This window comes from Dermochelys coriacea, chromosome 5, assembly GCF_009764565.3.
Source record: "Dermochelys coriacea isolate rDerCor1 chromosome 5, rDerCor1.pri.v4, whole genome shotgun sequence".
Lineage (NCBI taxonomy): Eukaryota > Metazoa > Chordata > Testudines > Dermochelyidae > Dermochelys > Dermochelys coriacea.
The window spans coordinates 136284061-136310495 of record NC_050072.1 but is presented as its reverse complement, the minus strand read 5'-3'; the positions used below and the strand labels follow the sequence as shown (position 1 = coordinate 136310495).

General features: G+C 47.6%; 1 protein-coding gene and 1 long non-coding RNA gene across 5 annotated transcripts in view; both read left to right on the top strand.

The window, feature by feature from the left end:
- The first annotated feature begins 2284 nt into the window (after window positions 1-2284).
- Window positions 2285-7591, top strand: LOC122460185. The gene is made up of 3 exons (XR_006281306.1): window positions 2285-2520; window positions 2668-2763; window positions 7092-7591. It is a non-coding gene; the product is annotated as an uncharacterized LOC122460185 (long non-coding RNA).
- Window positions 7592-8847: 1256 nt separating this feature from the next.
- The window catches only part of B4GALT1 (beta-1,4-galactosyltransferase 1), a 51886-nt gene continuing 34298 nt past the window's right edge, over window positions 8848-26435 (top strand). Inside the window, exons 1-2 of one of the 4 annotated variants that reach the window (XM_043514445.1) lie at window positions 8848-8889; window positions 8920-9180. In XM_043514445.1, coding sequence (XP_043370380.1) covers window positions 8955-9180 — 226 coding nt within the window. In that variant the 5' untranslated portion in view covers window positions 8848-8889; window positions 8920-8954. Of the gene's footprint in view, window positions 9181-9744; window positions 9818-22734; window positions 22983-26435 lie in introns of those variants that run through there. The other 3 variants (XM_038401482.2, XM_038401485.2, XM_043514446.1) reach the window with 3 other exon arrangements.

The following is a 26435-nucleotide window of genomic DNA, read 5'->3' as shown; positions in this document are numbered from 1 at the left end:
GAGCACCCACTCTCAGGCTCCTGACTCCCCAGCTGCTCCTGCCTTGGGTGGAGACCCACAGCTCACTCCCTCCTGAGCGGGGTATCTCCAGGCTGCACAGCTCCCTGCTTATACCGTGAGTTCCCCTGCAAAGTCAGGCTGCCTAAACAGGCCTGGGTCCATGTTTTGCATACTCTTTGAAGGCTAAGGACAGCGTACCTGCTGTTACAAGTTACCACGTATCCTTTTAAGCAAGCATATTGATTCTTAAGGTGAAAGCATTCCAGAGAAAACATTAAACCAGTAGAAGGACCTATACGGATGCTGAGGAGCTCACCAGAGATCACTTCAGCTCCAAGCAGGGCTCTTGGTGATGCAGTCCTTCAGCCCCACCAAGGGTTTATTATGTGGTCATAAATTCATAACAGCTGTTAGTTCAGTACAGCCCCCACCTCCATACTGAGTCCAATAAACACAAGTTATTGGGCTCAATACAGGGGTAACTGTGTGAAATTCTCTGCTCCATGTTATATAAGAGGTCAGACTAGGTGCTGTAACCTTCCCTTCTGCCCCTAAACTCTATGAAAATAGCTAGCCCTATAAATGACCCATGTAGGAGTCATAGTTCTAAGGTATCTCTAAGTTCAGAACCATCAGCATCTGCAGAAGCCAGGCCTCTGCCTCTTTGGATGCCACTAGGAGGGCAAGCATTGGTCTAGTTTGCCATTTACGCATTATGGGGTCAGAGTCTGTGCTGGTTTCAAGCCCAAGCAAGGTCAATGGGAAAAAATGGAACCCCTCATCCTCTGAGAAGTGTCCCTCCTTTTTTGCATTAATTGGGGTGCAGGTAGATGGACTAGAGAATGTGGTTATGAACTGAGACTATCGACAAAAGCAAATGCAGTGCAAAGTTGGTGTATACAGTACAGACCCGTTTACGTGAGAATCCACTTAATGCGTGGTAGCACCATGCTTCCCAGTGCTATCTATTTAACACGCGAGACTCGTTAACACGCGGTACAGAAACTTGCTATGTAGCACTATGGATTTGCTCACTAACTCACTGACATAGAAATCGACAGGAAGTGCGGAGCGGAAACGTGTTGTAGGCCTACTGGCATTTCCTCTTCCTTTTGATCACCAATATTGGTAAAGACATATCACGCACACTTTGTCACTGTCACGCTAGAGAGATATATAATATATGGTAGTTATATAGTAATATATATATTACATTAGAAAATTTTAACCGTAGGCCTAATATAATAGCAAAGGGCAAGCATCAGTGTTCCTTCACTGTAGAAGAAAAGCTAGCTGCAATATGTATATATAGATATCTTAAGATATTTCAGCATGGCCCTCTTGACCGGCTTGACTCCCGACATCCGCGCGTAAATGGGTCTGTACTGTAACTGCAAATTTGCTTTGGCTAGACCCAGGAGGGGTAGGACATTCTACTCTCCCCCACCTCTGCACCTTCCCTCCTGTGGACACTGCTGGACTAGTCATAAAGGCACATTCCAGAGAGACATGAGGGAGTTCTACTCCTAGAGCCTGGGGACCTGCCCTATACTGAAAAAGACCATTTTGAAAAATTAAGCCAAATCTATGTTAGGTTCTTCTCTGACCTCCATCTACATTGTAGCTGAGCACCTCCCAGTATTTAATCTCCCATGCCCCTGGGAGGCAGGGCAGGGCTGTTATCTCCAGTGACTTGCCCAAGGTCACACAGGAAGTCTGTGACAGAGCAGGGACTTGAACCCCACTCTCCCAAGTCCTAGGCTAGTGCCCTGACCTGTGGCCCTCTGCTCTCAGAGAAACATGCCTCATTCCCCTGCCCGCTCTAAATCACAGAAGAATCTGTCCTGAGCAATAGTTGCTGGGTGCAAGCATTTCCCAGACATGTTTTATATGCTCCTGGTGCTAAATCTGGTCTCAGGGGATGGACTGCTGCTCTCAGTGATTAGTTTCAGGAGGGGCAGGCTGGGATACATGGGTTGAAAGGGACGGAGAAGGGCTGGTGTGTAAGCTCCTTGGGGCAGGGAACACATCTGCTGGAAAGCCTGGAAACCACTTAATACATTATCCCATAAACAAACAGGGTTGATACATGTATGGGGCAGTGTCGGGCACCCCTGATATTGTGGATGTCATGTCATTGGCTGGAAACACCTTACATACCACATATTTGGCAGGTCTGTGCACCACAGGAAGTCTGCAGCCTGCAGCTGCAAACTTCTGTGCCAACTTCCCCCTTGGCATCTGTAGCAATACAGATCCAAACCACAAGGCCATTCTGGGTTGAAGATGCCTGCCACCACAGGGAAGCTTCCTGTTGCCTCAGCAGAACATTCTCTGTTGCTATTTCAGCTCCTTGAGGCAGCATGAAGGACAATGAGGCTCCAGCTGGTACAAGAGCAGATCCTTATGGACAGGTTAATTCCTATCTAAGATGAACATTCCCCACCCCACCCCCAAATTCTCCATCATCACAGCAGTCTGGAAAGTCAGACCTGCCTGAAGGAACCACTGGCAAGGCAGGTACATAGTTTGGTGGTGTGAAGGTTACCCTGAGGGAATTTTGCACCATGGCGCACATGCAGAATTCATGTTCCCTGCAGATTTTTTTTCTCTGCAGAAAATACATTCTGTTGGAGAGGCGCTGCAGTTATGCCTTTCATCCACCAGGTGCTGCTGTGTCACCAGAACAGAGAGGAGCTGGCGCACAGCTCACCAGCAGTAGCAGCCATCTGCCTTCCTCACAGTGGCCTGCCGCAGGGCCAGGTTAGGAGGCATGGGATATGGGAGGGGACAGAGCGGAGCACACAAGGTTGCTGGGGGGGTCACATAGACTGGGGTTCAGAAGGACTAATGGAGGGGACAGATTGAGGCAGGGGATGAATGGAAATGGGGGTGCAGGAACACTTGGGGACAAGGGATGCAGGGACACATGGGGCTGGGAATTGGGGTTGGCTGAGTGGGGGTGCAAGGACACACAGGGACAGGGATAGGGGCAGATGTGCCTGACTGAATGGGAGAGGCTAGAGGTCAGCCAGGGTCTGTATGGAGGCGCCCCAACTCCCTAACAATCCCTCCCCCCAAAAAAATCTGTTCCATACTTCTCCCACCCACACCGAACAACCCTCCAGGTTCACTCCCAGGGTCCTTCCCACCAACTACTTCCCTCTCCCTCAGCTCCTCCATTATCTCCAGACTCCTGTAAGCCTTTGTACTGTTTCTAAGGGGTGCGGGAAGTACGGTTCCATATTGTTTAAATGAACTATGTCTCAGATTTCTGTATTAACATGCCTAGTAAGGAATTTATTTGTCAAAATCATTTGCTGAATCTTTTTCGTTGTCTGTATTGTTACAGACATACTTGCTGACAGGTATTTTGAAATAAATTACCAAAATAATTGAAACTGGTATGATTATATTGTGTGATTTTGACAAAATATTCAAAATCTTGCAGAATTTTACAATATTGTGCACAGAATTTTTAATTTTGTGGTGCAGAATTCCCCCAGGAGTAGACGGTTACATAGGGTTAATGTATTATTTATAGCTAACCTGTTAGAATGTCTGCCTCTCAGGGGAATAGAACGTAGGCTCTGCTGGATCCCTAGGCATAACTAACAGCATGAACCAAAGGCTGTGAATTAACCTAGGCCGGCCTCGGCCGAGTAGTATCACCAATGGCATTGGCTAACCAAGTAAGCACATTCCTGTCTGGAGAGGATGATACAAGAACAGCCAGATTTCTCAAGTAACTGCGTAAACACATTCCCAAGAAATGGTATAGGAACACACCTACCTCTTGTAAGATAAGAATGGGATGGTAACAGGGCCCTCATTAGGCATAAGCAGCATACACAGCTGCATAGGGCACCAGAAAATTTGGGGCATCCCTGGATCTTAGTGTCCACCCTCCCACCTCTTCCTAACCCTGTTCTGACCCTTCCTGCAGGCTCCCACAGCTGGCTGCTGCAGCCTGGTGACTCTTACTCCAGAGGGGATCTAGCAACTTAAAAGTGAAAAAGCCTCCAGCCTGCCAGCCCTATTAGCACAATATTGAAACTGTTAAAGAGCTACTCAAGTGGTAATAAGAAAAGGAGGACTTGTGGCACTTTAGAGACTAACAAATTTATTTGAGCATAAGCTTTCATGAGCTACAGCTCACTTCATCGGAGCCCTTTTACAGGCATTTGCCAACCCCCAGATATATACTGTCAGTTTCTGAATTTACTGATAAAACAGTTGTGCATTACTGTAGTGCTTGGATCTTCAGACATATAGTTTTTTAAATAAATCCTTCAAGAGACCACCCACATCTAAAATACACATTTTAATTTTAATTACTATAGTAGAAAAAACTTGCTTCCAAAGTCTTTGTGTCCTTTCTGTCCATCCCTTTCTCCCTTCACCCCCTCCCACCCTGTTAAAGAGAGCCCTTAAAGGGACAACACCCCTTTCCTTCCAGATAGCTGGACAAAGAGTTTTCCTTTCTTTACTTCTATCTGATGAATTAGTTTTAAGAGAACCCTCCAGCAAAATCAGTATCTAGTAAGATATAAAATCCTTTGTTATGCCTAAAATCTTTGGAAACATATTTTTTTAAAATTGATGAAATTTCAAAAACATGTCTATTGTTATGGAGGTCACACAAAGTAAATTAGTGTTCCCTTTTTCTAAAGTGAACATTGTTACGAACACACTAAACATCTGTGACTGATTAATTTAAAATAATGTCTTTGTTTCAGTGAGTTAAATATGTAGTAATCTGGAATGTTTACTTTATGAAGTCTTAAGAGTACATTTAAACTATAAAATCAGCTTAGAAATACTGATTAAGAAAAGAGACATTTTGCCTCCTTGCTTTAGTACATTCTGTCAAATCATGTTTTTCCAGATCATTAAACCTTAGGCCTGGTCTGCACTACAAAGTTAGATCAACATATTGGTGCATGTGCCTGCACTAACATTTGCAGACATAAGCGCCCTATCACAGCAATGCAGTAAAATCACCGTCCCTGAATGGTGAAGACCAGTGGTCACCAACCGGTGGATCGCAATCGATGATCCTAGAGGATCTCCCACTCAACCAGCGGCTGCTAAGGCAGACTCCCTACCCCCGCCCCACACCGCTCCCAAAAGCGGCCAGAACGGCCCTGCAGGCAGGGGGGCAGGCGCCCCCTTCTGTGTGCTGCTCCTGCCCGCAAGCACCACCCCCATGGTGCCCATTGGCCGGGAAGCTGCAGGGGCGGTGCTTGAAGAGAGGGGCAGTGCGTGGAGCCGCCCACCCCCGCAGAGGCGCGTAGGCCCCTTCCAGGAGCAGTGTGGAGCCAGGGTGGGCAGAGAGCCGGCTGAGCCGGAGCAGCAGCCGCTAGAGGTAAATGCTGCCTGTAGGGAGGCTGCACCCGGACCCCCAGCCCCGAGTCCCCTCCCGGAGCCAGAACCCCAAACCTCCCTCCCGCGCCACAACCCCCAGCCCCGAGCCCCCTCCCGGAGCCAGCACCCCAACTCCCCTCCAGTGCCCTGACCCCCAGTCCCAAGCCCCCTCCCGGAGCCGGAACCCCAAACCCCCCTCCCGCACCACAACCCCCAGCCCCGAGCCCCCTCCTGGAGCCAGCACCCCAACCCCCCTCCCGCGCCACGACCCCCAGCCCCGAGTCCCCTCCTGGAGCCGGAATCCCAAACCCCCCTCCCGCACCATGACCCCCAGCCCTGAGCCCCCTCCAGGAGCCGGCACCCCAACCCCCCTCCCGCGCCACGACCCCCAGCCCTGATCCCCCTCCCGGAGCTGGAATCCCAAACCCCCCCTCCCATGCCATGACCCCCAGCCCCGAGCCCCCTCCCGGAGCCGGCACCCCAACCCCCTCCAGCGCCCCAACCTCCAATCCCGAGCCCCCTCCCGAAGCCGGCACCCCAACCCCCAGCCCCGAGGCCCCTCCCAGAGCCAACACCCCAACCCCCCTCCTGCGCCCCGACCCCCCTCCCGGAGCCAGCACCCCAACCCCGAGCCCCCTCCTGGAGCCGGCACCCCAACCCCCCTCCAGTGCCCCGACCCCCAGCCCCAAGCCCCCTCCCGGAGCCAACACCCCATCCCCCTCCTGCGCCCCGACCCTCAGCCCCAAGCCCCCTCCTGGAGCCAACAACGCAACCCCCCTCCAGCTGCCCCACCCCCAGCCCCGAGCCCCCTCCCGGAGCTGGCACCCCAACCCCCCTCCAGCGCCCTGACCCCCAGCCCTGAGCCCCCTCCCGGAGCCCTCACCCCAACCCCCCTCCAGCGCCCCTACCTCCAGCCCCGAGCCCCCTCCTGGATCTGGCACCCCAACCCCCCTCCAGCGCCCTGACCTCCAGCTCTGAGCCCCCTCCCGGAGCCGGTACCCCAACCCCCCTCCAGCTCCCTCTCCCCCAGTCCCGAGCCGACACCCCAACCCCCCTCCTGTGCCCCAACCCTCAGCCCCGAGCCCTCTCCTGGAGCTGGCACCCCAACCCCCCTCCAGCTCTCCGACCCCCAGCCCCGAACCCCCTCCCGGAGCTGACACCCCAACCCCCCTCCTGCGCCCTGACCCCCCTCCCGGAGCCAGCACCCCAACCCCCCTCCAGCACTTTTGGTGCTTTAAAAAAACAAAAACAAAAAAACACTGAAACTATGATGCTAAAGACCATACTGAAAGAATCATGTGATCCTATCAGAACTGCAGCCTTAAAGTAAAAACAATCTGATGCTAGAATACTGCATAATTAATTTGGGGTCTAATTTACCCCATGACGTTTTTTGTGATTTTTTTTTCCTACATAAAACCCACAACAGGGAGGACGATAAAACTAATGGGGAAAGATTGACTTCATCCTACCTGAGAAGAGGCACGGGTGTTGGCATAAAACATTTTCTTTACATTGTTGTGAGCATTGGGGTCAGATAGACCCAGAACGTTAGAAGGGTTAAATATGATCACACAGACAGCTTCCAAGTGTACATTATATGTTATGGGTGAGACGTTATCTTTACTGCATCTGAGTAACACAGCTCTCTGTTCCACTGGATTAGCTGAAAACAGCCACAGTCCAGTTTCAGAAGTCAGCTGTCTGTGTTTCTATTTCATTAGTTTCCAGACTCAGTGAAATGACCAGGCAGGACTATGCCCCATCGGGAAGCAGTGTCACTGACTGCAATGGATACAGGCCCAGGCCCTGAGTGCACCACGAACAGCCTCCTTTGCTTTGAGGGAGATAAAGAAAACCGAGTGGCAGAAACGCTGGCTCACCAAAGCACGGCTGTCAGGAGTAAGTGAAAACCCTTTGGACAGAAAACACAGGAGTTGTCAGACCTGCCTATGCCACAGCTCCACTTGCCTTTGACCATGCCTGATAGAGGTGCCAGGTTCAGAATGGTAGCTGTGTTAGTCTCCAAGGTGCCACAAGGACTACTCGTTTTTCCTATGTGATCCTTAGACAAGTCAAAAGTGAAGCAAGAGGCTAAAACTATTCAGCAGATTTGTATCAAATTAACCAATAATTTTCAGCTTGACTGAAACTGCAAGTAAACTGTTCATCCAAAAAAAAAAAATATATCACCCAGCTCCAGCTGGGCTGGCAGGCTGCTGGCATTGTCTTTCACTAGAGCAGTGGTTCCCAGCCCCGGCCCACCAGGGGCTTTCCCTACACAAGCAGCAGAACAAGTTTGGGAACCACTGCCCTACGGGAAAGACTTGGGTTGGATTGGCAACCAAAGGCAGTGCAATAAATCACCCTCTGGACCAGGAATAGTCAATTATTTTTTGCCAAGGTTCAAATTTCTTGGTCAAGGTATAATCAAGATCCAGACTCCAGAGAAAATAATAAAAAACCCAATAACAGCAACAATTAGTAAAGAAGAAGATTTCAGGGTCCATTCAAAAGCGTCTAGCAGTCCAGATGTGGCCATCGTCCACCTATGGACTACCCGAGTCTGGGCTCTCCGAGTTCAGGATTTCAGCCTGGTGCCTTGTTTCTTGGTGCGCAGACAGGAAACACGCTGCAGCAGCATGCTCAATACAGCCGGTGAAATATTTCAAACAATTATTGTTCTCGTGTCTAAGTGATCTTTTTTCTAAAACTGAAATTTTCATGTCAAAAAATATTTTTCCAAGAATTTGTTCTTTTAACAGATCGCCAATATTAAAAATGTGCCAGTAACCAGTTTGTTACTCTTAGTAACCAGTTTGTTACTCTGGTTTTCTTTTCCTTCCGTTTCCCCCTTTTCAGTGGCAAAATGGAAAGAAGAAAGGGGGGACAAAGGGAGAACTGAGGAGAGAGAACCGACACTGGAAAAGTTCTGCTTGAAAAGAAGAATTCATTTTCGAAATTTGTAGACAACAATACATTTCAAAATGGTCAAGCTTTATCGCAAACGCCCATTTTCCAGCCAGGTGAGCGCCCTGGCTGCAGAGCTACTCCAAGTGATGAAGAAGGGGTTGGCTTCTTCCAGCAGGAGCTGCATCTGCTCGTCTCACCTGGAAGGCGTCTTTAGGGTGGGGTGCAAAGACAGAACTATGGGGACTTGGGAGGGGACCCCACAGAAAATGAAATGTCCTGAAGCAGCCATTCGGGAGCAAACATCGCCGCCAGCACGACTGCAAGCCTGCCCCGGGCGGGCTGGCGGGTGTGGACAGTAGGGCCCGAGCAAGCGGGGAAGGCTCCTCCCGAGACCGCGGCGCGGCGCGGCGCGGCGCGGCACCCACCCAGCCCCTCGGCATCGGGGCGCGCTGGGTCCCAGGGCCGCTCCCGGGCCCGGAGCCCAGGGCCAGCCCGGCCCGCGGCTCGCTCCGCCCCAGCCCCTTCCTCCGCCGCAGGGGCGGAGCCCGGCCCGGCAGGCCCCAGCCGCGGGACGCGCGGGAGGCGGGCCGGAGCGCAGCGCAGCGCAGAGCCGCGCCGAGCCGAGCCGAGCCGGGCCGGGCCGGGGATGGGCCCGCGCGGCTGAGCGCGCCGGGATGAAGGAGGCGCAGGGCGGCGGGGCCCTGCCCGGCACCTCGCTGCAGCGGGCCTGCCGCCTGCTCGTGTTCGTCTGCGCCCTGCACCTCTCGGCCACGCTGCTCTACTACCTGGCGGGCAGCGGCAGCGCCCTGCGCCCGCCGCGCAGCCCGGGGCCGGCCAACCGCTCCCGCGCCCAGCCCGGGCCGCCGCCGCCGGACTGCCCCGACCCGCCCCCGCTGCTGGGTAAGCGCCCCCCGGTGCCGGGCGTGCGCCGCTCGCTGGCCTCGCCTGTCCCCGCCCGCGCCCCGGCGGCCGGTCCCCAGGGAGCTGCTGCCTCCCCCCGCACCCGCTGCCGCGCCCCGGGCTCTGGGCCGCCGGACCCGCCTGCGTAACGCTGCGGCGCGGGGCAGCGGGCGGGGGCAGGAGGTCGGCGGCCACCCTGGCCGCCAGCTGCGGTGCCCCGGGGCGGGGAGCGTGAGGCTCATGAGTCCTTTTGTCTGTGAAAGTGGAGATCCGCCTTGGAATGACTCTGATCGCCCCTGTGCGCTTCGCCCCATTCCGGTCCCCGCGCAAACCTCGTCTTGCCCGGTTCCCCTTTTAGCAATAGAGGCGCAGCGGGGCGAAGTTCAGCAAGCTCCTCGCAGCCCAGCTCGTCTCGCCGTCCTACCGCCGGGCGCCCAGCGTGAGAGATGGCTCGTGGTCTGTTCCAGGAGTTTTACACACGTTTTCCATCCGCTGAGAGCTACCTTTATTGTCTCTGAAATTGCACATGCTACAGCTTGTCACGTTTGTCTCCCATAATAGCCCATCCACCGCTCCAGTATGGCCACACACAGATCTAATCCAGGAGCATCAGATCACCTTCTCAGGTCCCCAAAGGGTAAAATGAGACTAGCTTGTTTTAAATATTTACTAGTGTCAGTAGAGCACAATAAGACAAATACAGGAATCCATATCAAGCTTATGTTGAAAAACTCCTTAAAATAGGGTTCATGAACGTATATATGTAAAAGAATAAATAACAGTGTTAGGCCTTTCACTGTTCCACCCAAACCAAAGTTAACTGCTCCAAACAAAGCCCTGCGTCCTGAGAGCCGCACTGGGTCCTGAGAGTCATCCTGAGCCCAGCTTGTCTGAGCAGCTGCAGCCTTATTCCCAAATGTTCCTTCCAGTGCCTGTTCCTACGGTATCTTCCCTGAAGTTTATTTGAAACCATTTTAGGTCATTTCAGTTACATAAACTCAGTGAAAGCTTTTTACCCACAGTGGAGATTGCGTTTCTTTCATCTCACTGGAGAAAGGCAGCATATCATAATATAGGTTACTAGGGCTAGTCTAATTTCATATTAAATGCTACCTTGCTTATTTAATTTTCAAATAATAGGAAGGTTTCAGAGTAGCAGGAAGTTATGGGTGGTGCTGAGGACAACTGAAAATTGTTTCCCTGCTTTGCGTGACCCATTTCCTGGTTCTTTACCTTCTGATTAAGAGCTGTCTATGCTACTGATACAACTGTCGGGCGACCTGGCTCTGACAGAGTTATACCCCTGACCTGCTTACACCATTCTAACCTGTAGTGTAGACAGGGTCTTACCCACTGTCCTGGAAGTTGGGACCCTTTGTAGTCAGAACAGGACCCCTGATATGGCTGTGTTTATAGGATAAACAGATCTTTAATAGTAACATTTAGAAGGCTGCTGAAAAATATGTGTGTTTTTCAAGATGTCATTTTATTCAAAACTACAAAAACAGAATAATTTTGGAAAAAGTAATATTTACACATTGGAGAAGTCCTTGGCTCCAAATACTCTTTCAGTAACAATTGTGTGCTGCTGAGAAGAGAGCAATTAAAAAAAATTATGAATGACTTATATTTATACATACGTTACCAGAATTCTTCATGGTAGTCTTAATGAGATGCTGGTGAGAGAGACTTTAAAAATAGTGTTTTTTCCTCTCAGACTTATAAATATTTTACTTAGTCTTGTAGTTAGTGTTTCACCATCACACTGCTCGGGTTACTATTCAGTTTCCTGTTAGATCCACAATTCTTCGGCCTTTGTGGCTAAGATCAAGTGTAGTATCTGTTCTTAAATGCATCTGATGAAATGAGCTGTAGCTCACGGAAGCTTATGCTCAAATAAATTTGTTAGTCTCTAAGGTGCCACAAGTCCTCCTTTTCTTAATTCTTAGGACTGTTGTGGTTTTTTGTTTGCGATCTTGGGTGGGGTGGGGGGTGGGAACTCGATGGCTTGTTTGTTTGTTTGTTTTCCAAAAGAGTTATTTCTTGATTGTTCCCTTTCACCAGTTTCAGTGGATTCTAGGTTTCAGAGTAGCAGCTGTGTTAGTCTGTATTCGCAAAAAGAAAAGGAGTACTTGTGGCAGCCGATGAAGTGAGCTGTAGCTCACGAAAGCTTATGCTCTAATAAATTTGTTAGTCTAAAGGTGCCACAAGTACTCCTTTTCTTTTAGAAAAAAGAAAAGGAGTACCGGTGGCACCTCGGTACTCCTTTTCTTTTTGCGAATACAGACTAACACGGCTGCTACTCTGAAACCTTTTCTTTTAGTGGATTCTAGCTAATTCTCTATCTGCTAATCCAGGGGTTCCCAAACTTGTTCCACCGCTTGTGTAGGTTCGGCCGATCGTGGCTCCCAGTGGCCGCGGTTCGCGGCTCCAGGCCAACAGGAGCCGCTGGAAGCGGTGCAGGCCGAGGGACGTGCTGGCTGCCGTTTCCAGCAGCTCCCACTGGCCTGGAGCAGTGAATCGCAGCCACCGGGAGCCGCGATCAATCAGCCGAACCTGCGGGCTCGGCAGGTAAACAACCGGCCCGGCCTGCCAGGGGCTTTGCCTGCACAAGTGGTGGAACAAGTTTGCGAACCACTGTACTAATCCATTAAAAACCTGATAGTTCTCACCAAAAAACAGTGTTCTCACCCAGCTTCTCAGCAAAGATTAAATAGTTCTTGTATCACTATGACTTTGGAACTTCTATAATTGGTGTATTTGTTTGGACAGCATTTACCACGTTGTGGGCAGCATTGAATTCTGCAAATAAAATTTATGAAGTGCTATCAGAAATAAATACATTCAAGCAACATTTCCGTTACTTTTCATGTTAGTGTAAGATAAGAAAAAATTGAATTCTCTCTGCTGTCCTTGGGTTTCTGGCAACTAGCTGCTGCTAGAGGCCAGATACTATTTGAAACTTAAATAATGAAGCCTGATTCGTTGATCTTGTAGTGCCTTTTAGATTATTATATATTACTACTGGGTAACCAAAGGCATTTGGGATGAGAAGATTAGAAAGGGAATCTGGCTTGTTACTAGTGTGTTATGTTTACATAAGGACTCTTTTTAACCAGAGATTTTTTTTAAAATGCTTTTGAGAAGCTTCCTGTGGTTTTCAACATATGCAACTCTCAGGGAAGTTCTGAGCTGACCACTTACTGCTAAGTGAGAGGCTGTTTATGGATCGACACATCTGCATAACAAATGACTGGTTTGGAGGTGGTTTTGAGGTCACTAAAAGGAACTGTGTTCAGTGTTTTGTTTTGTTTTTTGTTGCATGTCTTTCACTTTCTCTTCATCATTATAGAAACCAGTTGTGTGGCCAGTACTGTGCTAAAGTCCTGTCAACACAAAAAGCACAAATCAGAATCCTTCTGGAAAATGGTTTAACTTTACACTATTTGAACTACAGAATCATGCTAGGGTAAAATGCTTAACTATCAGAGCTTTCCATTGCCCCTCGAAGGAGCAGGTCAAATGCTTTGAATCCTGAGACAGGAAAGAGAGTACCTCATGATTCCTTGCACTCTTTTCCCTGCCTGAACCAGGAAGCTGAACTGTCAGCCATTTTAGTCCATTTTTTAAAAATACTAGTTTGTACTCCATATTCACTGCAACTTACTAAATCTGCTTGCTCCCCTATTAGGGAGTAGCCACTTTGTATACAGTGTGGCGGGGCAGTAGGTCACGTGATGTGAATTGTGGGGTTACCTGGAAAGACTTGCCTGGTTGTGACGTACGGGCTATCTGTGCTGCAGCTTCACAGATTTAAGCTGAAGTGTGTGCAATACTGCTGCTCTTCCCGTGGATGTACAATGGCCTGTGGCTTCATGTTTTTAAACCGTTATTTACTACAGGGGTTCTCAAACTGGGGGTTGGGACCCCTTGAGGGTCACGAGATTATTATATGGGGGGTCGCAAGTTGTCAGCCTCCACCCCAAACCCCGCTTTGCCTCCAGCATTTACAATGGTGTTAAATGTATAAAAAAGTGTTTTTAATTTATAAGGGGGGGGGTCACACTCAGAGGCATGCCATGTGAAAAGGGTCACCGGTACAAAAGTTTGAGAGCCACTGCTCTAAAGGCTGTAGTGTAGCCAGGGACAGAGACTAAAGATCCTGGTGGCTCGTGGGTGGCTGGAATTCTTCCTACCTGTTTAAATATTAAGAACATAAGAAAGGCCACACTGGGTCAGACCAAAGGTCCATCCAGCCCAGTATCCTGTCTGCCGACAGTGGCCAATGCCAGGTGCCCCAGAGGGAGTGAACCTAACAGGTAATGATCATCTCCTGCCATCCATCCTCTGACAAACAGAGGCTAGGGACACCATTCCTTACCCATCCTGGCTAATAGCCATTAATGGACTTAACCTCCATGAATTTATCCAAATTTATCTTTTTTAGACCCTGTTATAGCCCAGCCTTCACAACCTCCTCAGGCAAGGAGTTCCACAGGTGGACCGTGCGCTGAGTGAAGAAGAGCTTCCTTTTATTTGTTTTAAACCTGCTACCCATGATTTACATTTGGTGGCCCCTAGTTCTTATATTATGGGAACAAGTAAATAACTTTTCCTTATTCACTTTCTCCACACCACTCGTGATTTTATAGACCTCAATCATATTCCCCCTGAGTCTCCTCTTTTCCAAGCTAAAAGTCATTAGCCTCTTTAATCTCCCCTCATATAGGACCTGTTCCAAACCCCTAATCATTTTAGTTGCCCTTTTCTGAACCTTTTCTAATGCCAGTATATCTTTTTTGAGATGAGGGGACCACATCTCTATGCAGTATTCAAGATGTGGGCGTACCATGGATTTATATAAGGGCAATAAGATATTCTCCATCTTATTCCCTGTCCCTTTTTTAAACGATTCCTAACATCCCGTTTGCTTTTTTGACTGCCGCTGCACACTGCGTGGACGTCTTCAGAGAACTATCCACGATGACTCCAAGATCTTTCTGCTGATTAGTTGTAGCTAAATTAGCCCCCATCATATTGTGTGTATAATGGGGGTTATTTTTTCCAATGTGCATTACTTTACATTTATTCACATTAAATTTTATTTGCTATTTTGTTGCCCAATCACTTAGTTTTGTGAGATCTTTTTGAAGTTCTTCACAGTCTGCTTTGGTCTTAACTATCTTGAGCAGTTTAGTATCGTCTGCAAACTTTGCCACCTCACTGTTTACCCCTTTCTCCAGATCATTTATAAAGAAGTTGAATAGGATTGGTCCTTGGACTGACCCTTGGGGAACACCACTAGTTACCCCTCTCAATTCTGAAAATTTACCATTTATTCCTACCCTTTGTTCCGTGTCTTTTAACCAGTTCTCAATCCATGAAAGGTTCTTCCCTCTTATCCTATGACAACTTAATTTATGTAAAAGCCTTTGGTGAGGGACCTTGTGAAAGGTTTTCTGGAAATCTAAGTACACTATGTCCACATGTTTGTTGACCCCCTGAAAGAACTCTAGTAGATTAGTAAGACATATCTCACTTTACAGAAACCACGTTGACTTTTGTGCAACAATTTATGTTCTTCTATGTGTCTGACAATTTTATTCTTTCCTATTGTTTCAACTAATATTGGTCACTTGGTAACAATTAGCCATTGTTCTGTGGTATTTGGAGGAGGGAGGCCAGGTTGAAAAGCTTTCCCTACTTCTTGCTTGTCAAACTTAGGCCATGTTTACGCTTTGCTGCAGCATGGACTACAATGTGTGAATTGCAGGGGGGCAGGATCCTTGTGTGAACATACCCTTAGGCTTGGTCTATACAGTTGTACTGACCTAATCTCCAGTGTAGACGGCTCTATGTCGAGGGAGGGCATCTCCCGTTGATATAACTACTGCCTCTCATGGAGGTGGAGTACCTGGATGGGAGATGCCCTCCCATCAGTGTAGACAGTATCTTCACTGAAGCGGTGCAGCTTTGCCAATGCAGCACTACCTCCCCTTAGAGAGCAACTCTTGGGTATGCTCTGCAATTCACCCCCTGTAGCCCATGCTGTGGCACTGTCTAAACATAGCTGAAGTCAGGGTTTCTTAACAAATGTTTTGGTGGCCTCGGAGCACGACCACCTACTCTTGCTGGTGGTGGCAATGACAGTTTTTCCTGAAATTCCTAATTAACTTTAGGAAAAACAAATAAATATGCACATATACAGGTCCAAATCATTCTGATTGATTGATTTATGTAGGGTTTTTTGGGTTTTTTGCAGACTCAATAAAAAAAAATTCTTTACTGTACTGAAACAGAATAGGAACACAAATAAGGTGCTTTGGATGTTCTTGTCTTTTTTGTTTTTTCTTTTGCCTTGTTGTTTGTTTTTTTTTTAAAAGATTTGCTAGCTAGTATGTTTGTTGTTGTGAAAAGTGGTATTTGTTAATATTACTTTTCACAGCAGACTTAAACAAGCCTAGGGACAAATTAAGACCTGGATGGGGAGGTGGGAAGGGAAGTAATGGGAGTCAGGGCAATGGGTGGGTGGGTGGGTGCATGGTGAGTGGCCGGGGGGGGGGGGAAGGGTGATATTGGGGAGGGAGGTGTTAACCTGGGGCAGAGCCCACCGCCATGCAGCTGGGGACCAGGTCTAGAGCCCGAAGCCCTGTACAACCTCCCCTGGCAGCCCTGGGGGAGGTGCAACTGCTTTGCCCCTCTCGCCTCCTCCCCCCATCACTTCCCAGGAGGCTGTGGCCACAAGAAAAGATCCTGGTGGCTGCATGCGAGAATCATGGGCCTAAATTTGACAAGCAAGGATTAGGGAAAGCTTTCACTGTGCAGCTGAGTATCACTACAAATTTGCAAAGTTTGGTCACTATAACTGAGGGATAAGCACATCAGCATAAGCGCGACCAGACCTCGATCCAATATAGCCATTTGTGATAATCAGAAAAAGCAAATTGCTCTCTGCCAGGGTGGATTTGATTTAAATCATGATTTTCCACTGAACGCATCCGATGAAGTGAGCTGTAGCTCACGAAAGCTTATACTCAAATAAATTTGTTAGTCTGAAAGGTGCCACAAGTACTCCTTTTCTTTTAGTTGGGAAGAATCGATTTAATCTTGGATTTCTACATTAAAGTGCTTTCTTGTTGGTGGTTACAACCTTAATACATATTCTTCACAACTTGGAGATGTTAGGTTTTATTTTTAGAAGGTACACACTATACATTTTTAAAGTGATTTATTTTGAAACTTTTCAGCTTAGTTTTACAGCTATATCAGAAAACGAATGATTGTTTGGTTATTTCATTTACCAAAGGTAATTGAAGCAGATATTTGTGAAGTCATTGGAAGGTGAACGATCTCCAATTCAACAGGTTAATCATTCATATTTGGAGGATTTTTTTGCCATACTGTATTAGGAGGAGAACGTCACCAAACAGACATTTACATTGTTTTATTTAACTAAAACAACAACGTTATGTATTCTGGATTTTTTTCTTCAACGGCAAACATATAATATTTTAACAAAACAAGCATATGAATTTTTGAATTTAGTTAAACATTAAAGTTTTTTAAAATCAGTTTTGTTTTTGTTAAAATTGTTTTGAACTAAAATAGTTACATGAAATATTTTTTAAAAAAATGAAATCGACTGTCAGCCAGATCTACACGAGAAACTTAAAATACTGGCTTCTGCAGCTAACTCAGTCGTCTTCACCTTCATTTTCCTGTTTTTCATAATCTGGAAAAGAAAAACAAGCTCTCCTGCTTTTTCAGGTCCCAAATGATTTCTCAATTTGGAATGAATTAGTCCAAAGGAAGAAAATATTCTTTCTACACCAGCAGCAGAAGCTATTGCTGTTAAGTGAGATTATCACTTCAACAGTCTCTGAATCCAAGTGCTTAAGTGACTTCCATCAGTTCACTGGTGTGACTTCCTTTAAAACATCATCAGCAAACATCTATTTCTTGAATGGTTCATCCTTAGCTCTGACGTCTATGATAGTTGGCGTTATGGATGGATGACTGCTGGATGTCCATGTCACAGCCAGCTCCTTTCTGCAGCAGTTAAGGTTTGACCCTGGTACCGAGTATTGAGTAATGATGTTCATTTGCAAAAAAAATGAGCTGGAGATAGTGCTTGTCCCATTCTTTTTTTAATGCTTGTAATTTAACTCTGTCATTGCAGATTTCTCTTTTTAAGATCTCACTTGGTTCCTTCCAGATTTCTACAGCATCAGCAATAAAACAGCTACTTCCCTGTGTTTTGTTCGAGGCTACGGAAATAGGCTTCAGGGTACTCAGCGTGTGTTTAACGTTTCTCTTAAGCCCAATGCTGAGAACTTTGGCTGTGACAGGGCCATCTATTTTTTCATGCTTTTGTTCACAAAGTGTCATCAGATTAGGCCAGTTCTTGATACAATGTTCAGAACTCTGCACTACTGAGTTCCATTGCATGTCTTGTGGGAGAGAGAGCTTAGTTCCTCCCACTTTTTTCAGAGCAGCTGCTGCGACTGCAAAGTGGTTGTTACGGAAGTATTTTGCAATTTCAACAACATTAGCCTTTATTTCTGGAACACTGAAGTCTTTGGCTAGGAGGGGCATCAAATGAGCAATGCAACTGTATGTTGTTAGCTTGGGACTCTCTTCTAAATAATTTCTTCTCATCTTGGACACATTTGCAGCATTGTTTGTGACCAAGGTGCATACTAGACATTTGAAATTTTTTTCACAGTTTGTTATAGCTTTTACTACTACTTCTTGTAAGTATTCTGCTGTGTGTGCATTTCCTGATGTATCTATTGTTTCTGTAAGGAAGACCTTCCCTTCTTCTCTTGTCACACAACCACATACAACAGGATCATTGTGGACATTGCTCCACCCATCAAGACTCAGGTTAACAATTTTACCCTCAAGACCTTTTGCACACTGCTCAATTTCTCTTTCATACACTTTATCCAGCAATTTGCCTGCGACATCTACTCTGTTGGGTGGACTGTATCCTGGTCTCAGTGACTGAACCATGTTAATGAATTGTGGGTTCTCCATCATACGCAAAGGAGAGATTGTTGCATAAACAAACCGGGCAATTTTTTCATCAATTACCTCTTTTTGTAATCTGCTGGTTCTTAATCACAAACTTATCTATGGTTCGCAAAGAGAAAAGGAGTACTTGTGGCACCTTAGAGACCAACAAATTTATTAGAGCATAAGCTTTCGTGAGCTACAGCTCACTTCATTTAAAAATAGTTTTAAATCTTTGATTTTTATCCACCCTGCTCTTTTCTCTCCTCTCCTCTCCTCGGGCTCTTGTGTTTGGATGGTTTGGTGAGATTATTATGAGTTTGTCCTTCCCCACTCCCCTTAAAAGAAAGGGGAAAGAGGGGGTGATAAGATCTTTGGGGAGAATAGTCTGTGTTAGGATAACTTATCATAAAATAGACACTTTGTCTTTTGGGGCCAGAAGTCCCTAACGTAGGTTATTCTTTTATATGCTACCGATCTGTTCACCACGTAAGCCATTGATTAAAATAAATAAATTAAAAGCCCTTTAATACAATTATGCACATTAGAAGATCTCTGCTTGCTTTGCTTTGGGCATTCTGGTGATTTATGGCTGGCACAATGGAAGTCCTCATTTGCCAATTTACTTGTTTTTTTTACGTTGACAGAGAGGTGAAAATTCCTTGTATCCAAAAATGTTACTTTACTGTGTTTATAATGTAGTGAGAAAGTTGTGTTGGCAGCATGGCCCCTTGCTCTAAAATATCTTCCAAACCACGTTCAGAAATAGCGCCTGTTCGAGGTTAGTGCTGATAAATTGTGCTTAGGAGCTGTTTGTTCCACATGTTAAATCTTCTGACAGGAATTCAGTCATTTTTACACCATTAGAAACTGTTACTTTCAATACATTTCTGTTATAAAGTTATCAGGATGAAAAGAGATTATTTCATTACAAGTCATAACACTGCCATGTGTGTTGGAGGAATCCAGGCTGAGATCCAGGAGGAGGGCCATGTTGTGACGTGGTTTCTGCTTTGTGTCATGCATGTGTGGGATTTGTGGCGGCTGCACAAGAGATAATCAGTGACTCATCTTTAGGCTTTGCAATTAAAATAAATAAAAACAATATCAAAGCCCTTGAGTTTGTTTGTGCTGCAGCAATGGTGGAACTGAAGGCATGCATGTGTACAATGAACTATTCAGCCAGACTGGATATTGTTATGTAGTGTTATTCATCATATTTTTACTGCAGTAGTGCCAAGAGGGGCCAGTTGGGGAGCAGGGCCCGATAGTGCTAGGTGCTATGCAAATACCTGAGGAAAACCCAGGCCATGGCCTGAAGACCCTACAGTGGAAGGCCCCGATACTTCAGTGGGTTGTGTCTGTACATACTGGTGTGCCAGGCAGAGCCCCACTGACCTCAATGGGCCTGCAAGAGGGTGCACTCCATTACAGAATTGGGGACTAAGAAATTCTCTGAGGGCAGCTCTGGCCGCAGTCATTCAGACCAGGCCTAATTGGGTTCCAGTTTAGAAGGCAGCTAGGATGTTGTCGGTGCTCTGGTGTCTGGCTAACCTGCCAGTGGGTCCTGGCTGAGCTTCCTTGATGGAGCCCGGGTGGAACGGCGACAAAAGCCAATGGCCGGCAGTAGCCATGCTGGTGCTGAGCAGTACGTCTAGGGTGAACCAATTCTCCAGCTTGTGAAAACAGAAACCATGGTTTTAAGGGTTTAAGAAGGCACTTTTGTTGGGTAAAATACCGACTAAATGGCACCTCTAGCTCGCTGACACGCTGCTTTTTCTTTCAAACAGGGCATTGCCTCCATTCCCTCATGTCTCTTCCCCCTGTGCACAAGGAGAGCAACAAAGCGAAGCTTGCAAATTGCAGTGTGTTCCCTTTATGGCAGGGACAGAGTGGGCCTGCTGGCTGAATATGGGGCTGAGTGAGACTACAAAGAGGAAATTAGAAAGGTAGAGGCAACCCAGAGCTGCCATGATTCCTGACACACCCTGAGTGTTAGCTGTTACAAAAGAGTAAAAGGTAGTCATTGCAAAAGTGGGAATGGCAGAGAAAACCAGCAAAGACGCTTGGGACCAATTTCTGCCTCTTCATGGAATTACACAGGTGTAAATCAAGAGAGAATTTTGTCCTCAAGGTATATTTCACGTTACTCCTTACTCATATGTCTCCCTCCCCCATTCACCACCACCATCGCTAATAGCCTTCAACTCTGAAGAGTTTCAGAGTAGCAGCCGTGTTAGTCTGTATTCGCAAAAAGAAAAGGAGTACTTGTGGCACCTTAGAGACTAACAAATTTATTAGAGCATAAGCTTTCGTGAGCTACAGCTCACTTCAGTCATTTAAGTGGGAGAAGGGGTGTGAGTTCAGCTGGCACCTGCTGTTCGATGTGTAGCTTTGTTAATGGGGCATGTTTTAATTTTAAATCACAGGCTTTAGGAGCAGGCAGTCAGCAAGCCCAGTCAGTGATAAAACATGCAGCCTGGTGTAAGTCATTATATCCCTGTAATCTGGTTAAAATAAGAGTCTTGAACAATACAAACTATATTTAGACTTGCAAGCTAAAGTGAAAATGTTAGTGTAGGTTCCTAGGGTCCAGCTATTCCTCACACAATACAGCAGACTATGACACACAGCAGAGGAAGAAAGGGAAAGTGTTCCATCTCCTATATCTAGTGCTTTGCAATATACTTGTTCTTCTTGCCAGTTTTTATGAGGGAATGGCTGGTTTCTCTGGGCCGCACGCCCAGTTTATGTTTAAAGACAGATGGAGGTTGTGCAGTGTCCCAAATACTGTATCCAGAGACAGGAACCTCTTGATTGATTAAATCCTTGGCTTTTCCTGTTTTCAGACTTCTTTTTCGTCCCGGAATGTCCTCATTTGATGATGATTGGCAAGTTACAGGCTTTGTTATTTTCATAATGACCGCCAGTGGGCTGGTTCTGGGGGCATGACTGGGGGTTATTGTCACAATTGGACCTACAAATTTATTGTAATTGTAACTCAGCGGGGGCGGAGGCGGACGGACAAAGTGAAAGTTCATAAACTGTCACCGTAACCTAGAACAAATGCCATCGCCACATGCAGATCCTGCCCAGCCTGAAACGCTGATGAGCCATGAATACACAGGAGAGGTTAGGTCAGACTAGGGGAGGGGGCATCTCAGGACATGGGCTGTTTTCAAAGATTTCTAACTCTAGAAAGCTTTAAGGGTAAAGTGAATGTGGTTGAGAAATCCTCTACAAAGCCTGTGTGCCTTGCTTTCCTGCCATGTTGTCCCAGAAGGGGTTAAATGAGAAGCTCAAGTGCCCACAGCCTAGGTGGAGCTCTGGGGAAATGTGTGGAGGGCCTTCATAGGTCTCACAGTGTCAGTGGCACCCCATGTCCCAAGAAAGAGCATCTGACAAGGTCTGAGGCTGGGAGCGATTCCTAGAGACCCAGAGCTGGAAAGAGTGATTAGACTCTACCCAGACCCATTGACTTGGAAGCACATGGGACCCAGCAACGGAGTCAATTAGTAACACACTGGTAATCATACGAAGGGGTACAAAGCCAGCTGGGAACAGCATTCCTGGCCCCTTGGTGAGCCGGGCTGTCTGCCAGTCAGCAAAGGCCCCTCCACCCACTTACGGAATGAAGCATTGACCAGCTCTGAAGCCAGGCTCATCTAGTCCTTACGCCTGCAGGCCAATGGCTGCAAGTTGGGAGGTCAGGGAAAGGCAATGTAAAGTCAGGAAATGCAGTGCATCCTCAGGCCTCCGCAGATGGCCTGGGGAGAGAATAACTCGTGTTGTACACTTCTTATTTCCCTTTTCAGTGTCCTGCACAGCCTCCTGAAGTTGTGCAGAAAAGTATCAAACGTGCTTGTTGCAGCACTAGGCCTGAATCGTTTACCCAGGTCTTGCAGAGTACATCTAATCTGCAAAACAAGATCCATGGTAGTGAATCTGGGCTTGTGCTCTGCATCTAAAATAGCAGTATAGATAAACGTTCATGCTTGGGCTCTGAGACCCATCCCCCTCATCGGATGTCAGAGCCCAAGCAGGAGCATCTACACTGCTGGTTTTAAACCCATAGCATAAGCCCCATGAGCCCTGCAGATATTGGGACTTGCTGTTTTTTGTTTTGTTTTCCATTTGTTTGTTTGTTTGTTTTGGGGTTGTTGTTTTTTTGCAGTGTAACCATACCTGCAGTTTGAGGGGGGTGAAATCCCCTTGGGCCCTTCTGATTCTTATGTCTTTGTAGAGAAAATGGGAATGGCAGAACTGGCCTTCACGAGCTGACAGCCACAAGCTTACTTTGAGACCTTGTCTTCATTACAAAAAAAGGCCGTGCTCTGATCTGGAGTCCGCTAACTGGAGATGAAATCCGAGCAGAGACAAGGTAGTTAGTAGTTTTCACAGGAGTTATCAAGTCTTTACAACTGGCTATCACGGATGCACAACAGCTGCTGCAAGCTATCCAAAAGGCTGTCTCTGGCCTGTTTCGATTCCACTGCAGCTCGTGGGACCTGTGAGCAGCAGCAGGAGCACTGGCGCTGCAGTATGTCTACACTACAAGTGCAACAGCAGCACCTATACCACTGTAGTGCCATGGTGTAGTAGACACTTACTGCGGTGATGAAAGGGGTTTTAGTAAGTGCTGCAGTAAACCCAGCCCCTCAAGAGGCAGAAGCTAGGTTGACAAAATAACTCTTCTCATGACCTACCTGCATCTCCTAGCTGCAGGTCGAAGAGGAAACCCTTTTCTTCTCCTGCCAAAAACACCTTCTTATAGAAATAACACCGGCGTCAGTATTTCAAGCCCAGCTGAACTACATGCCAGTTGCGGGCTTTTTGTTTGAATGGGTGTTTTGTTATTTTTCCATCAACTAATTTTGTGAAATAGCTAAACAGGATATTAACAATTACCCACAATTCATTTTGCTTCTGCCATTTCTGTTTTCCCCACATATTAAATGACTTTCCTCTGTGACGTCTCCTGGATTCAGCCTGCTTGCTCTGACTCTGCCTTTTAGCAGTTGAGTTTCTCTGCATCTGGTAACAGCCACTCTCCTGTGCAGTACGGGGGGTCCCCCCTCTGATTTCCCCACATGCTCTAGTCCTTGTTACCTGTAAGCCAGCAGTTGTTGTGTTCTAAATTCAGATGCTTCTGAGAACCTTCTGTGAACACTTACTAACATGAAATGATCTCGTCCAAATAAGGCATTCAAATGCAGCTGCTGTCTCTGTTTTCAGAAAATGTGTTGACAAGGTTGTCTGCAAGGCTGGTTTACTGACTAATCTGTCAATTCATGGAGCAGTTCAGGGTGGACGGGGAGTTATGTGCAAAGATACTTTAGCCATAACTCAGATATACCCTTTTGTTGTTTTTCCACGTAGTAGGGATTTTCACATTTCCCTGGCGTATTCAGCATTTTTTCCTCTCATTCCCTTATAAGCCATCCTACCTCCCCTAGCCCCTTCCCCAGCAGATAGCAAACAGCATGCATTCCCACGTGACAAAAGCTACATCTACACTGCGCACCTTACGACGGCCTGGCTGTGCCACTACAGTGTGCTGTTGTAAGGTGTGCAGGATAGTCACTCTTTGTCACCGGGAGAGAGGTCTCCTAGAGACAAAATAAAACCACGCCCAGTGAGGGACGGTCGAGGGAGAGCGTCTTCCGCCGACGAAGCGCTGTCCACACCATTTTCATCATTAAAACTTTTGTCATTCGAGGGGTGTTTTTTTTCACACCTCTGAGCGACAGAAATTTTAACGATGGAAGTGCAGTGCAGACATGGCCTAACATCATGTGCATTCTCAGCAGAGCAAAAGCCACTGGCATAGCGTAGGTTAAACATCAGCAGTCTCACTGAAGCACAAAAAGGGGCTCTTGTGTTGGCTATGTAGCTAGGCCCTGATCCTGCAACCAGATCTGCAGTGCCCTGTGGGGTCAGCGATCTAGCTGCAGTATTGGGGCATTACAGCGGGAAGGGTTATCTGTCCAAGTGTGCCTCTTTGCTGTGCAGTGTGCCTACGCCTGCCAGGCAGGTCAGGTCCTCCAGCAGGAATTGCTGTACGTGCTGCTTCCTTAGAGGTGAACAGCAAACCAAAGAGGAATCTGATACTTCAGATCTATAAATGAAACCTTTCTTGCATCATAAAGGGCAAGACCAAGAATTGTGCATCTGTTTCACTGTTTTTGCATTTTACATCGGTATGAGCCGTTTCTCCCTGAGCCTGGCCAGGGCGTAGGTTACGGGGCCATTGGCAGGAAGCCATGGATACAGCCCCAGGCGGGAGTCAGTAAGACAGCGAGCCACGGGGATTTCTGTTTTTTGTTGGTGTAACAAGGTTGCTGCTTGCTACTAGTGCATCTCTTTGTGGATGGGTCTGGGAATTAGTTCTGGCTTCATCTGGTGCCCCCTTGCTGCTCGTTGCTCGCTCTATGATGACCTTTGTCCAGCCTGGTCTCCCCTTTCGGGGTTAGCAGGTCTGACAGAATCCTTTGGCAGACGTCGTTTCCAGACAGCGTCCAGCCGCAGCTTTGGGCTTTATGCCACTATATCAGTGGGTGGCAGGGAAACCTGGGCCTGCCCGTTGCCCCGAGTTCCAGTCCTGAGACCCGATAACCCACAATGCAGGTCTTCAGTCTCCATCCCTGTCGCTCTTTCCCTGGGCTCCTTCCTCCCAAGCCCCTCCGTCTCTTCTCTTTCCGGTTTCTGGATTTACCACTGGAGCCTCCTCTGCTCCCCGTGTCTACTTTCCCCCGGGAGCCTCGTTTCGGCCTCCTTACTCCAGGGCTGACTCTCCCCCGGGCTTCCATCCTCTCAGAGAGCAACTGCGGGGTCCTTCCCCTGCCACTCCTGCGCTCCGCTTCCAGGCTTCATAGTCCTCCCCCAGTGAGCCTTCCTTCTCAGTTCACCCTGGCCCTCTGGGTTAAGCCAGCTCATCGTCAGGGTTGGTGGGAGGTGCTTTCATTTTGCCCAGGATACGAAGGGTTTGTCTACGCTATTACTGATTTAACTAGTCAGGCAAACTGAAAGCAACAAACCCGGCCCCCTGTATGGACACAGTTATACTGGTATAAAAGTGCTTCTGGTCTGGCCCCTGGGATAAGCTATGCCAATGTAAGGCACCTTTATACCCGTGAAACTGCATCTACACTAGGGCTTGTACAGGCACAACTATGTTGGGAAAAAGTGACTCCCTCACTGTAGTAGTTATGTGGTAAACTTTGCCAGTGTAGCTCAGGCCAAAGAAAAGGTGAGGTGACCCCTAAAACACTCACAAGGGAGGCAATTTCTAGCCAGGCCTACTGGAAAGAAATGTACCGAAGAGTACGTGCTGTGGAGCGGTGTTGGCGGGTGCTGCTGCTGGAGTGGTTGTGCCACAATTTGGTCTCTGCCCGGCTGCAGTCCAGCTCCCTCCCTGCTGGCCAAGGTCTGTGTCCCAGCAGCAGCCTGCCCTGTTCCCAGCTCTTGGGAAGAATGTGTCCTTTGGGGTCACTGGGAGGGAGACACGCAGGGCAAACCAAAGTCTGTGCCACCTCTGCGTGCTCCTGAAGCTGAGAGTCCTCTGCGCACACAGTTTGCTGGTCTGACAAAAGATGGGGTATATTTTAAACCAATATAGTTAAACTGGTGCAGACCACTGTGTGGACGCTCTTCTATTGATTTAAACCTGGCTTATTTTGGTTTAGCCTGTACCAGTTTTAGCCCATTGTAAGGGCATGTCCACAGAGGAGCTTGCACCAGTTTCTAAACCAATTTAATTTAAACCAATGTGACTTGTGTGTGTAGGCAAGGCCTTAGGGTTTATCCAGATTTCACATACACAAGTTGTGGCCCTGAGCTGCATTCCAGTTGCCGGAATGTAGCTCAGCCGGGGGAGGGGGGTGGCTTTATGCCAATTTCACACTCCAGTCCTGTTGCTGGAGTTACATAAGTGTAGGCATGTCTCTTTTCCATGCAGACATCTACTACTCCGGGGCCAGTGAAGGGTTTAGGATCTGCTGTGCCTGTTCTAGGCCAAAGAGAGAGGCCATGGCACAGAGCTGGGCCTCAGTGGACATGCTAATTCAGGTTATGCAGTTAAGATGTGACTGTTTGCAAATTTGTGACCGTTCTTCTGAGTCTGTTATGGTCAGATTTCATCTGTGCTCTAAGCGGCACCAACTGCTAGCAAAGGGCCCATCTGTGTTAAGAGATTTTTGCACTAGGTCAAGCTCAACTGTGTGTTGATGTGGTGCCTCTGT